The following is a 13722-nucleotide window of genomic DNA, read 5'->3' on the forward strand; positions in this document are numbered from 1 at the left end:
CTTCTGTTTTATCTGAGTTTAGTTTCAGACGGCTTTGTTTCATCCATTCGGCAACTTCTTTCATTCCTTCGTGTAGGTTGGTTTTGGCGGTGCTGGGGTCATTGGTGAGGGAGAGGATCAGTTGAGTGTCATCCGCGTACGAGATGATGTTGAGGTTGTGATGGCGTGCGATGGCCGCGAGGGGGCTCATGTATACGTTGAAGAGGGTGGGACTGAGTGATGAACCTTGTGGAACGCCGCAGATGACTTCAGTGGCCTTGGATTTGAATGGTGGAAGGCGGACTCTCTGGGTTCTTCCGGTGAGGAACGAGGTGATCCATTCAAGTGCTTTTCCTTGGATTCCGATGTTTCTGAGGCGCTGTAGAAGGGTGCTGTGGCAGACTGTGTCGAAGGCTGCGGAGAGGTCGAGGAGGATGAGGGCGACTGTGTCTCCATTGTCCAGTAGAGTTCGAATGTCGTCTGTTGCTGCGATGAGGGCGGTCTCAGTGCTGTGTTTTGCTCGGAAGCCAGATTGTGAGGGGTCGAGGGATTTGTTGGTTTCGAGGAAGGCGGCGAGCTGGTTGTTGACAGCTTTCTCGATGACTTTGGCCGGGAATGGGAGAAGCGAGATGGGGCGATAATTTTTGAGTTCGGTGGGGTCCGCTGTGGGTTTTTTCAGAAGGGCGGTGAGTTCAGCGTGTTTCCAGTCTTCCGGGAAGGTGGCGGAGTTGAAGGAGCAGTTGATGACGTCTCGGAGGTGCGGTGCTATGACGGAGTCTGCTTTGTTGAAGATGTGGTGAGGACATGGGTCTGTGGGGGATCCTGAGTGGATGGAATTCATCAGGCGGATGGTGTCCTCAGTGGAGATTGGGTTCCAGTCGTTAAGGGTGTTCACGGGGGGAAGATGATCAGCAGATGGTGGGGTGGGTTGGTTTCCGGGTTGGTTGTCAAAGCTGTTGTGGATGTCTGCAATCTTGTTGTGGAAAAATGAGGCTAGGGAGTCGCAGAGGGTTTGAGAGGGGGTGATGTCGTTGGAGTTGGCCGAGGGATTGGAAAATTCCTTGACGATGTTGAAAAGTTCCTTGCTGTTGTGGGCGTTGTTGTCAAGTCGATCCTTGAATGCTGTTTTCTTGGCTTTTCGGATTAGTTGGTGGTGAGTGCGGGTGGCGTTTTTGAAGGCGTCCTTGGTGCTGGTGGTTGGGTCTTTTTTCCAGGCCTTTTCAAGGGAGCGGCAGAGTTTCTTGGACTTCTTGAGATCATCGTTGAACCATGAGGCCTTCTTGCTGCCAGGTTTGTTATGACGTTTTTTCAGTGGTGCTAAGGTGTCAGCTAAGGTGACTCGACCTATTCTTCGTTCACCAACTGGATCAGTAACGGCCTCGACACTCTCATCCCGGCCAGACCGACGAAAGGACGCAATACACCCTCCAACCCATGGTTCGACGACACCCTTAGGACTATGCGCAAGGAGTGTAAAAAGGCCGAGCGCATATGGAGGAAGCAATATGATAACCAGGACAAGGCTGTGTATTTATCCAAGCTCAAGACCTATCATAAAGCTATTAGATCTGCCCGTGCTTCCTTCTATTCCAACAAAATTAACTCCAATACAAACCCATCCAAAATCATTTTTAAACTAGTGAAAGAGCTCCAAAGCCCTAGGGCGCCCCCCCCCCCCCAAAATTTCCTCCCACGAGCAATGTGAACAGCTTGCAACCTATTTCATCGAAAAAGTTCAGAAAATTTATGCAACTTTTCCACAGACTGTTCCTCTCAAGGAAGTACCCCTGACCAGGACCCCTAACATCTTACCTCTGTCCCAAATCCCTGCCATCACCGTTGCAGACCTGACCAAACTTGGCAAGAAAGTGAAGTCTGGCTCTCCAGCTGATCCCATGAGCCCTTCTCATTTCATGTCTTCGATGGACTTCCTTTCATCCCCCATGCTGAACATCCTCAACCTCTCCTTCTCCACAGGACTCGTACCCATCGCTTGGAAACAAGCATGGGTATCACCGATAATTAAAAAACCTACCCTTGACCCCACCAAACCAGAAAACTTTCGGCCTATATCCCTTCTCCCATGGATGTCCAAAATTGCCGAAACCCATGTAAACGAGTCTCTTTCTAAACACCTGGACAGCCACGGAATCCTGGACCCTTCCCAAAATGGCTTCCGTCCAGGCCATAGTACGGAGTCTGCCCTACTAGCCACCACGGAGCATCTCCGGATGATTTTGGATGCCGGTCATAGTGCGGCGCTGATCCTCCTCGATCTCAGCGCAGCCTTTGACACGGTTTCCCACGACATCCTGCTGAAACGTCTGGAGACGACCGGTGTGACTGGCCTCGCACTTGCATGGTTCCGATCCTTTCTCAAGGATAGATCCTTCAAGGTGTCAGCCCCCCCTTACCTCTCTAAACCTCACCCCATCGCTCAGGGGGTCCCCCAGGGTTCAGCGCTGAGCCCCTCCCTCTTTAACCTATACGTCCAGCCACTCACGGACGTGGCTAGAGAATGGGGGCTCACGCTTGTATCTTACGCGGACGACACCCAGCTGGTTGTCACCCTCTCGGAAAGCCCGTCCCTCGTGGCATCCAACTTCAAAGAGGGTATGTCTGCGGTGGCTCGCTGGATGACGGACAACTACCTCCAACTCAACGCCGGAAAAACCGAGGTGCTCCTCCTGGGCCGCAACACCAGCCTCTGGAACGAGCACTGGTGGCCGTCATCCTTAGGCGACACCCCACTCCCTAAAAACTGTGTGAAAAATCTGGGAGTCTGGGTCGATGCCAACCTTAGTTTCCAGTCCCACACTAAAAAGGTGGCAGCCACTTGCATAGGCCTTTTAAGAAACCTCCGGCCCATACTTGGGCTCTTCGATGCCAAGGCTCGCCAGCTCATCATCCAGGCCACCATTTTATCACGCCTGGACTACGCTAATGTTCTCCTGCTGGGAGCTAATAAAGCGGAAACAGCCAGGTTCCAACGCATTCAAAATGCGGCAGCCAGAACGCTGGTTGGCCTCCCACGGAGGTGCTCAGCCAGAGCCACCATCCGTAAGCTCCACTGGCTACCGGTGGACCATAGAATCCAATTCAAGGCCTTAGTCATGATCTTTAAGATCGTGAAAATGGGAAGCCCCCCGTTGCTTCGAAGCCTTGTCCAACCTTACGCTCCTGGTCGTGCTCTCCGCTCTGCCAACCAACTCCTTCTGTCAATCCCTAGGTTTCGTCTCTGCCGAACTGGAGGCCGCTCGTTTGGTGTCCTCGGCCCCAAACTGTGGAACGATCTCCCCCTCAGCATTCGCACTATCGACTCCCTCCCTGTTTTCCGTAAAGCAATCAAGACTCACCTCTTCCCCGCCGCCTAGTTTTCCCCCCCCCTCAGATCAGTTTGCCTGTTCTTAGCGCCGGGACACCCCTTTGCCGGGGTAGCTGATGCGCTTCACCAAATCTAGACATAGACATAGACATAGACATAGCGGTGTTGGATAACCATAAGGTGAGGTTGGCGGCGGCTTCGTTAGCGTTAGAAGAGAGGGCTGGGGTGTTTTGGAGGAGCGATGCGGAGATTTGGTCCGTGGTGATTTTGTTCCAGTTCCTTTGTAGGGTAGGTTGGAGGTGGATGCTGGGTTTTGGTTTGTTGTAGGTGAAGTGAACGCAGCTGTGGTCAGTCCAGAGGAGGTCCGTAGTGTGGTTGAAGGAGACATGGTTGCTGGATGTGAAGATGGGGTCGAGTGTGTGACCTGCGATGTGGGTGGGGGAAGTGACTAGTTGTGTAAGTCCGAGGTTGGCGAGGTTGTCCACGAGGGTGGCGGTGTTGCGGTCGTTGATCCTCTCGAGGTGAAAGTTGAGGTCTCCCAGAAGGATGTAGTCTTTGGAGGGGAGCGCGTGTGGGGAGATGAAGTCCGTGATGTCTTCACTGAATTTTGCGCGGGGTCCTGGTGGTCTGTAGAGGAGGGTGCCTCGGAGTGTGGTTTTGGGGTCGATGTGGATCTGGAAGTGAAGGTGTTCGGAGTTGGCGAGGTTGGCGTCAGAGCTGGTTGAGATGCGGATAGATTTCTTATGGACGATAGCGATTCCTCCTCCTGTGTGGCTGGTACGGTCTTTGCGAGTGATCTTATAGTCTTCAGGGATGGCAATGGTGATGTCTGGTGCGGAGGAAGCATTCATCCATGTTTCCGTTAGGAAGGCGACGTCTGGAGAGATGGTGTCCAGTAGGTTCCATAGGTCAATGGCGTGCCTGTGCACCGAGCGGGTGTTGAGGAGGATGCATTGTAGTTGGTTGGGGTCGGGAATCTGTGGTGTGGTCGTAGCGGAGATGTTGACGGTGCCGCTGAATTTGCAGGAGAAGCAGGAGAAAGGTCCATGGGTTTGGCCAGGGGCGGCTTGGACGCAGTTGGGAGCGCGACCGGGGTTAAGTGCTAGGAGGGTTGTGGCATCGTAGGTAATGCGGGGGGGCAGGGAGGGACGGGGGCCAGGGGGTCTGGCGCTGGGCGCGGTCCAGGCGCGGACGGGCGTAGACGGGCTTACCTTTGGCGCACCTTCGGCGCGGGTTGGGCGCGGTCGCTGCGCGTGAACGCTGCGCGCGGGAAGAACTGTCATATATGGATAGTGGAGGGGGAGGGGCGAGGGCGGCTTGGCTGGGAGGCGGGGCGGGCTCGGGTCAACACGAAGCACAACAACAACAGCTACAAAATGGAGGGGGGAGTCGAGCAGGGCGCTGGGGGGTATCGCGCTATTACTTTGGCAAGAAAAACAATGGTGCAAGCAGGCGAGGTGAACACAATGCGGTTAAAGGCACAGTTGAATAATGCAGCTCAGTTCTATGAAACCGGCAGGCAAGCGAGGTTGAAACAATTAATGAAATGGCAGTGCAAATATGCTAGCGAGCTTAAAACAATTAATTAAATGGCGCGAGGTAGAAACAATTAATGAAATGGCAGTGCAAACAAATATGCTAGCGAGGTTACAACAATTAATGAAATGGCAGAAGCAGCGTGGGTCAACGATACCGCTACACGGTGGAGAAGCAGATGATGGTGATGCAGAGGCATTACCCAGCACTAAAGGATCGGCCTCTTTAGGGTGGGGAAGTCAATCGACCCCCTCCAGACCCATAAGTGGGGCGAAGTGGTTTACAGTTGGTATGTTAAATGCTAAGGGCATATCCAATCTATGGTACCGTTTAGAAGTCCCGGGAAGGTCCCCCACCAAGGCTTTCGGGTAAAAATAGCTAGGTTCTCTGGCCCTTATGCTACCCTCGTATCCACCCGTGTACCAGTCTTTGATAAAGCTAACTGTCCTATGGTCTCTGAAATTTATGATGACTATGTCGCCAGGGATTGTTTTGGGTCTCTTCCCCAACCATCCTGCTCGTCGGACATGGAGAATTTCTCCATTTAGATTAGCAGGCAGTGGCCTATGTGTTCCCAGCCAGTGCATAGTCTTGTTCTTTAGAGTTTGGTGGCTTTCAAATCTTCCGTCGGATATTTCAGGGACCCCTGTTAGTACTATGACGTAGAGCTCTGCCTCAGGGGGAAGATTAATTTGCCTACGCCTATCTATGTTGTGTCTTAACCCTGTTGGTGGTGGAATGGGACGGTCATCAGTGGGTTTGGTATTAGGTGCTGCCCTTTTGTCGCGTTTGCTCTCACAGGGTTTTGACTTTTCTCCGCCCTGGGCCTCTCTTGTTGTTTTAGCGTGTTCCCCTGTTGGTTTAGAGACTTGAGGTCTCAAAGGGTTATGGTTACGCTGGGTAATGGGTTTTGGTGCTTTCTGGGCGGTGGCTGTAGAAGACAGTACGGGCGTTATTTCGGGGGTTGATTGGTCTTTGGGTGCAAGTTTGTTCTCGGCTAATGTCTGCTCTATAGACCCCAATTGTATAGCTATTCTCTTAAGTCTCTCGACTACAGGGAGTAATAGTGATTTGATTAGATGTTCCAGTGGACCCAATTTATCGGCGTTGAATAGTTCATTAATTGGGGGAGTAGGGGGAATTACTATGTCGGGAGTTGAAGGTATATGTGGGACAGGGCTTTTTTTCTTCCCAAAATAAGGTGAGAGTTCCTGGTCTTGTTGGTCTGAGCAGGCTGAATACTTGACCCCTTTCTCCTCCGCTTTTTTGGTGGCTGGCCTTGCCTTCAAGGGGCATTTGAAATTGGTTTTGGGTTTTGGGCAGACCTTGCTCGAAGCGGTGATATTTTTAGCAGTACATCTAATAAGGAGTTGTGAGTGCTGTCTGCTTGCGAAAGTGAGGTGTCGGGCAGGATCTGTACGTCAGGGTTAAGATTAGAATTCCCCGGGGATGGTAGGGCACTTATAGTTCTGTCGTTAAGATCTACCAGTGTGGAGGTTATGTCCTGGAAGAGCAATGGGATACTATCATTGAAGGGTGTCTCATGCCCCTCGCTCTCATGGATCGTAGCTGGTGGGGGTGAGACAGCGTGTTGTAAGCCTCCGAGGGATGATCGCTTAGTTTTAATTAATACCACAGAGCGACGTCTCGCTGAGCGTCGCTCAGAAAGAGCAAGTTCCCGATCAACTACTGATGTTGAGCGGATAACAAAATTATCAAGCGTACCTCGTTTTTCGCCTCCAGGCGTAGGTGTATTATCCTTGGTGGGTGACATCCCTGGAGTCTGAGCGTTGATGAAAAGGGGGTGGCCCAGCCCAGGCTCCTTAGGCCTCTGAGGGCCACAGAGGGCCAGCCCTTTGCCCGGCTTAGCCCGGCGCTGCCCGCGCGCGGTCCCGCGACGCGGGGGCTGTCGTTGTTTTTATGGCGCCTCCGGGCGCGGAACTGCACGTAGCGGCTTCCGCCGCAAAGCTAGCTGGGAGATGTAGTCTCCCTCCACTCGGCGGCCGCTGGTCACAAGCTGCGGCGGCGGGAGGGAGATCGGGTGTAGCCTTTGCTGTGTCCTGGTGCGATTCAAGTTGCTCTCTGACCCCAAGAGCAGTGATGAGACAGCGCCGGCTCCACCGGGGCGGTCGTTGTTTTTATGGCGCCTCCGGCCGCGGAACTGCACGTAGCGGCTTCCGCCGCAAAGCTAGCTGGGAGATGTAGTCTCCCTCCACTCTGCGGCCGCTGGTCACAAGCTGCGGCGGCGGGAGGGAGACCGGGAGTAGCCTTTGCTGTGTCCTGGTGCGATTCAAGTTGCTCTCTGACCCCAACAGCAGTGATGAGACAGCCCATTTTGGCCCATTTAATTTGAGAAATGTTATCCATACTGCTCCATAGTTCAGTACAGCTTGAATGCTTGGTTCTCTATAAAATTTGACCACGCTAACTGCATATATTAAACATTATGCTTACTAGTTTAGACTGGCATCCAACTGCTCTTGTTTTGTGCCTTTCTGCCCTCTTAGAATCGTTTTTCCGTTTTTCTGCCCTTATGCCCTCTGTTAGACTCGTTTTTTGTGCCTTTCTGCCCTCTGTTAGACTCGTTTTTTGTGCCTCACCACATCATCACTCAGCGCTACACCAGCATCACTCAGCACCACCACATTATCACTCAGCACCACCACATTATCACTCAGCACCACCACATTATCACTCGGCACCACCACATTATCACTCGGCACCACCACATTATCACTCGGCACCACCACATTATCACTCGGCACCACCACATTATCACTCAGCGCCACACCAGCACCACTCAGCACCACCACAGCACCACTCAGCACCACCACAACATCACTCAGCAGCACCACCACAGCACCACTCCGCACCACCACAGCATCACTCAGCACCACCACAGCACCGCCACAGCACCACTCATCATCGCCACAGCACCACTCAGCACCTCCACAGCACCACTCAGCACCTCCACAGCACCACTCAGCACCTCCACAGCACCACTCAGCACCTCCACAGCACCACTCAGCACCTCCACAGCACCTCCACAACACCACTCAGCACCTCCACAGCACCACTCAGCACCTCCACAGCACCACTCAGCACCTCCACAGCACCACTCAGCACCTCCACAGCACCACTCAGCACCTCCACAGCACCACTCAGCACCTCCACAGCACCACTCAGCACCACCACAGCACCACTCAGCACCACCACTCAGTGAAACCACAGCACCACTCAGCGCAAGCACAGCAGCACCACCACAGCACCACTCCGCACCACCACAGCACCACTCAGTGAAACCACAGCACCACTCAGCGCAAGCACAGAAACACTCAGCGCAAGCACAGCACCACTCAGCGCAAGCACAGCACCACTCAGCGCAAGCACAGCACCACTCAGCGCAAGCACAGCACCACTCAGCGCAACCACAGCATCACTCAGCGCAACCACAGCATCACTCAGCGCAACCACAGCATCACTCAGCGCAACCACAGCATCACTCAGCGCAAGCACAGCATCACTCAGCGCAAGCACAGCATCACTCAGCGCAAGCACAGCATCACTCAGCGCAAGCACAGCATCACTCAGCGCAAGCACAGCATCACTCAGCGCAAGCACAGCATCACTCAGCGCAAGCACAGCATCACTCAGCGCAAGCACAGCATCACTCAGCGCAAGCACAGCATCACTCAGCGCAAGCACAGCATCACTCAGCGCAAGCACAGCATCACTCCGCACCACCACAGCACCACTCAGTGAAACCACAGCACCACTCAGCGCAAGCACAGCACCACTCAGCGCAAGCACAGCACCACTCAGCGCAACCACAGCACCACTCAGCGCAACCACAGCACCACTCAGCGCAACCACAGCATCACTCAGCGCAACCACAGCATCACTCAGCGCAACCACAGCATCACTCAGCGCAACCACAGCATCACTCAGCGCAAGCACAGCATCACTCCGCGCAAGCACAGCATCACTCCGCGCAAGCACAGCATCACTCCGCGCAACCACAGCATCACTCCGCGCAACCACAGCATCACTCCGTGCAACCACAGCATCACTCAGCGCAACCACAGCATCACTCAGTGCAACCACAGCATCACTCAGTGCAACCACAACATCACTCAGCACCACCACAGCATCACTGGTTCAAATATGTTCTCTCAATGTTTCAAGCTTTATTACAAATGTCACAAAAAAATGTTAATATTTCACTTCGTTAGCGAAATTAATAGCTTTGTCATTTACAATGCCAATAGTTTTAACTTTCGCAATCGTGACACCTATAGCATTTGTAATGCAATATGTGTTGTATTTACATGACTTAGATGTATTAATATTACAAATAACAATGGCTTTTATTTTTTCTAATAATTAATACTTAAATAAAACATTTTTTAATTTATAATGGCAATAGCTTAAACTTTTGTAAATAGCTTTTGGGAAGATTATGTTCAGTTTATTTTATTGTGATGAAAATCCAAGAACATAAGTTAAATATTAACATATTTTTGTGACATTTGTAATAAAGCTTGAAACATTGAGAGAATATATTAGAACCAGTATTTGTTGAATTGTTGCACAGAGTGATGCTGTGGCGTTCAGTGGTGCTGAGTGATGCTGTGGGCTTCAGTGGTGCTGAGTGATGCTGTGGCCTTCAGTGGTGCTGAGTGATGCTGTGGCCTTCAGTGGTGCTGTGGCGTTGAGTGGTGCTGTGGCGTTGAGTGGTGCTGTGGCGTTGAGTGGTGCTGTGGCGTTGAGTGGTGCTGTGGCGTTGAGTGGTGCTGTGGCGTTGAGTGGTGCTGTGGCGTTGAGTGGTGCTGTGGCCTGGAGGGGTGCTGTGGCCTGGAGGGGTGCTGTGGCCTGGAGGGGTGCTGTGGCCTGGAGGGGTGCTGTGGCCTGGAGGGGTGCTGTGGCGTGGAGGGGTGCTGTGGCGTGGAGGGGTGCTGTGGCGTGGAGGGGTGCTGTGGCGTGGAGGGGTGCTGTGGCGTGGAGGGGTTCTGTGGCGTTTAGTGGTGCTGTGGCGTTTAGTGGTGCCGTGGCGTTGAGGGGTGCTGTGGCGTGGAGGGGTGCTGTGGCATCAGTGGGCTGAGTGATTCTGTGGCGCTGAGTGATGCTGTGGCGTTTAGTGGTGCTCTGGTGTTGAGTGATGCTGTGGCGTGGAGGGGTGCTGTGGCGTGGAGGGGTGCTGTGGCGTGGAGGGGTGCTGTGGCGTGGAGGGGTGCTGTGGCGCTGAGTGATGCTGTGGCGTGGAGGGGTGCTGTGGCGTGGAGGGGTGCTGTGGCATCAGTGGGCTGAGTGATTCTGTGGCGCTGAGTGATGCTGTGGCGTTTAGTGGTGCTCTGGTGTTGAGTGATGCTGTGGCGTTGAGGGATGCTGTGGCGCTGTGGCATTGAGGGATGCTGTGGCGTTGAGGGGTGCTGTGGCGTGGAGGGGTGCTGTGGCGTGGAGGGGTGCTGTGGCGTGGAGGGGTGCTGTGGAGGGTGCTGTGGCCTGGAGGGGTGCTGTGGTGTGGAGGGGTGCTGTGGCATTCAGTGGGCTGAGTGATTCTGTGGCGCTGAGTGATGCTGTGGCGTTGAGTGATGATGTGGCGTTGAGTGATGCTGTGGTGTTGAGTGATGCTGTGGCGTTGAGTGATGCTGTGGCGTTGAGTGGTGCTGTGGCGTTGAGTGGTGCTGTGGTGTTTAGTTTTGTCCGGTCCTGGATCCCGAAAGAAAAACCATGCTTAAAAGATTGTTTAACCTGCGTGGTGTAAGGACATGCAGAGAGGCGCTGATTGCAAGTCTAAATCCAGAAGATCTACCAATGAGTTCTGCACTTGTCAAATTCCTTTGTGCCGTTAAGAAAAAATTGGAGGGTTTCGCTTAACTAAAAGACTGACTATGTGAACATGGATTTTATATAATACAGTTTTAGAAAGAATCGTAAAAGACAGACTATTATATAATTAAATGTGCACGATGCATATTTAATCCTTTTGAAATTAAGTGTTTTATCATTTTTTAATCTGGTGAAGTTTTAGCTGTTTTTTTTCTTTTCTTTTTTGTAAGATTTTAATTAATCAAACAAATAAACAAACTCTGAGTGGTTCTGTGGCGATGAGTGGTGCTGTGGCGTTGAGTGGTGCTGAGTGATGCTGTGGCGTTGAGGAGGAGAGGGACAACCCTACATGAAGCAAATGGAAGAGGCATGTTTGCACTTTAAGTCAAGGTGTCAGTGTCACAGCACTATAGGTGGGTTGTGTGCAGGGATGCAGGTCTCGAGACGAACGAGGGCCGGTTGTGACTTGCAGGGAGAACTGCGAGCCTGACTAAACACGGATATTCATTGACAAGAAAGGGCCTCTTTAAACGAGTCGGAGGGAAGCGCTGGCGAAGCGTCGCGCTTCAAGATGGGGATGGGGTTTGAGTGAGGGGGAGCGAGGCCAAGCGCACGCTGGAGAAGCGTCACGGTTGAAAAGTTAACATGCATTGTAGAAAATCCGGCTGGTTCAAGAGACTTTGGTTCAGATGTAATAGGTTTTGAGTAATTAAAATTACTCGACCTAAAAAGCAGTAAAGAAAGACAAGATAAAACGAAACAAAGATATCTAGTAATTGGCCACAGCACCTATGTACTCTTTTGCCCGCAGACAATTGAGTACTGCGATTTTACGGTTGAGATCAGGAAGATATGCTAGTACACTGTAGAACGCAGTTCGGAAAGGGCGAGCATGATAAAAACATCTCGCTCCTCAATCAGAGATAAGAGTACAAGTGGGCTGTTAGTACCAATCTCACTTTACAAATGCAAGTCAACTCTTTTGCAGTAGATACGGTCTATGCCATAACTGTAAGATGGAAATATTTTGTTTGATGTGAACAGTGACATGATATCGATAATGTTGTTACAAGTGCAATATGTACCGATGCTTAGATTCAATATAACAGAAAAGATAAAATGTAATAAAGATATTTTAAAAAAGTCAGTTTCTCACGATGTTATAGCTTGACACCACTCATCTGACATTCACGATTAAAAATTAATTATGCTCAAAGTAAAAGAGGTTTACAATTAACCTAACAATGATTTATTTGTATTGGTATCACAATAGGGTATTAAACCCTACCTTTGCTGTCCTCTGTGACTGGCTCCTCATCCTCGAGCAGGTGCTCCAGGTGCTCCTGGAGATTTTGGAACGTCAAGGGTTTCCTGAGAATAAAACACACAGATCTGTTCAGCAGACTAAATCGGACCATCACACGACTGGGTAAAACATAGAATAAAGAAAATTATGTTCCAGTGTTTAACAGTAGAACACAAATTTTATTTAATTAAGCAGTAATGGAGCCTGTAAATATTAATCCAATATGTAACTTGACACTTATTCTTATAGCATAGTTGATATACATTTAAACAATGAGCCAAACCCATGTTTTCGAACGCAATTCTGCTTTAGATTTACCACTGGCAGCAGCTGTTTCTAGCAGAAAGTTAATATTTGTTGTTAGTGAAAACATATATAAAGAGCCATTTTCTTTCAGATTTACACCTTTAAGAAAAATGCATTGCTTACCTTTAACTCTGCATCCCTAAAATTACTGTTACATTGAACGAGCATACATTTCAATGAATAGTGGTATAGCTAGACAGATGAAAGTTAAAATGACTGCCGAGGTATGTCATCAGGACCCATACGACATCAAAGTTGGGCTTTGAAAATATCTAAACATGGGCTCTGCCAATCCAGTTAGTTAACTTTTGCAGGAATTCTACATTCAGGCAGGCACAGCAACAGAAGATGAACAAGCATTTGCAACAGGTCTCGCTTTTGTGAGAGTTTAAGCTATTAACACTGTAAATGCGTCTGGGCTGTTGCCCTCTACTTTTGCTGACGTCTTTCCTGCGAGGATAACGAGGCTGGGACCCTGGCTGCAACTGACTAACATTGCCCAACGCTCACCGCCACAAACTCTCCCATGAGGACTACAAGTCCCAGCAGCCCTGCGCCTCTTGCACCTAAGGCCCATCACCGCTGCAGGTACTTAGCATCTTGCCGCGTCTGGGGACACTGCCGTGGGCTGTTGCTGTTGCCCTCTACTTTTGCTGCCGTCTTTCCCGCGAGGATAACGAGGCTGGGACCCTGGCTGCAACTGACTAACATTGCCCAACGCTCACCGCTGCAAACTCTCCCATGAGGACTACAAGTCCCAGCAGCCCTGCGCCTCTTGCACCTGAGGCCCATCACCGCTGCAGGTACTTAGCATCTTGCCGCGTCTGGGGACACTGCCGTGGGCTGTTGCTGTTGCCCTCTACTTTTGCTGCCGTCTTTCCCGCGAGGATAACGAGGCTGGGACCCTGGCTGCAACTGACTAACATTGCCCAACACTCACCGCTGCAAACTCTCCCATGAGGACTACAAGTCCCAGCAGCCCTGCGCCTCTTGCACCTGAGGCCCATCACCGCTGCAGGTACTTAGCATCTTGCCGCGTCTGGGGACACTGCCGTGGGCTGTTGCTGTTGCCCTCTACTTTTGCTGCCGTCTTTCCCGCGAGGATAACGAGGCTGGGACCCTGGCTGCAACTGACTAACATTGCCCAACGCTCACCGCTGCAAACTCTCCCATGAGGACTACAAGTCCCAGCAGCCCTGCGCCTCTCGCACCTGAGGCCCATCAGGCCCCTCCCTATATTGGTACATAACTGTTTCCTATACCCGCTGCGCGGGACGCTCGCGGGCGTTTGTCGGGCGAAGCCCGGGCAAAGGGCGGGCCGTCTGTGGCCGTCCGAGGCAGGGCTGGGCCATCCCTCTGTAAAGTCCAGCTCAAGGTACTGTAAATCCACGGAAGAACCTAGTGAAATTGCTGGTGTAATGATGAAGGGAGGGAAGCAAGC

General features: G+C 51.6%; 1 protein-coding gene across 1 annotated transcript in view; it reads right to left on the reverse strand.

The window, feature by feature from the left end:
- Positions 1-13722, reverse strand: part of RNF123 (ring finger protein 123) — a 2099603-nt gene that overhangs the window by 1842091 nt on the left and 243790 nt on the right. The window contains exon 4 of the mRNA XM_086938772.1: positions 11958-12040. Within this exon, the coding sequence (XP_086794898.1) occupies positions 11958-12040 (83 nt within the window). The remainder of the gene's footprint in view (positions 1-11957; positions 12041-13722) is intronic.

Source organism: Lissotriton vulgaris, chromosome 9 (assembly GCF_964263255.1).
Source record: "Lissotriton vulgaris chromosome 9, aLisVul1.2, whole genome shotgun sequence".
NCBI classification, from domain to species: Eukaryota; Metazoa; Chordata; class Amphibia; order Caudata; family Salamandridae; genus Lissotriton; species Lissotriton vulgaris.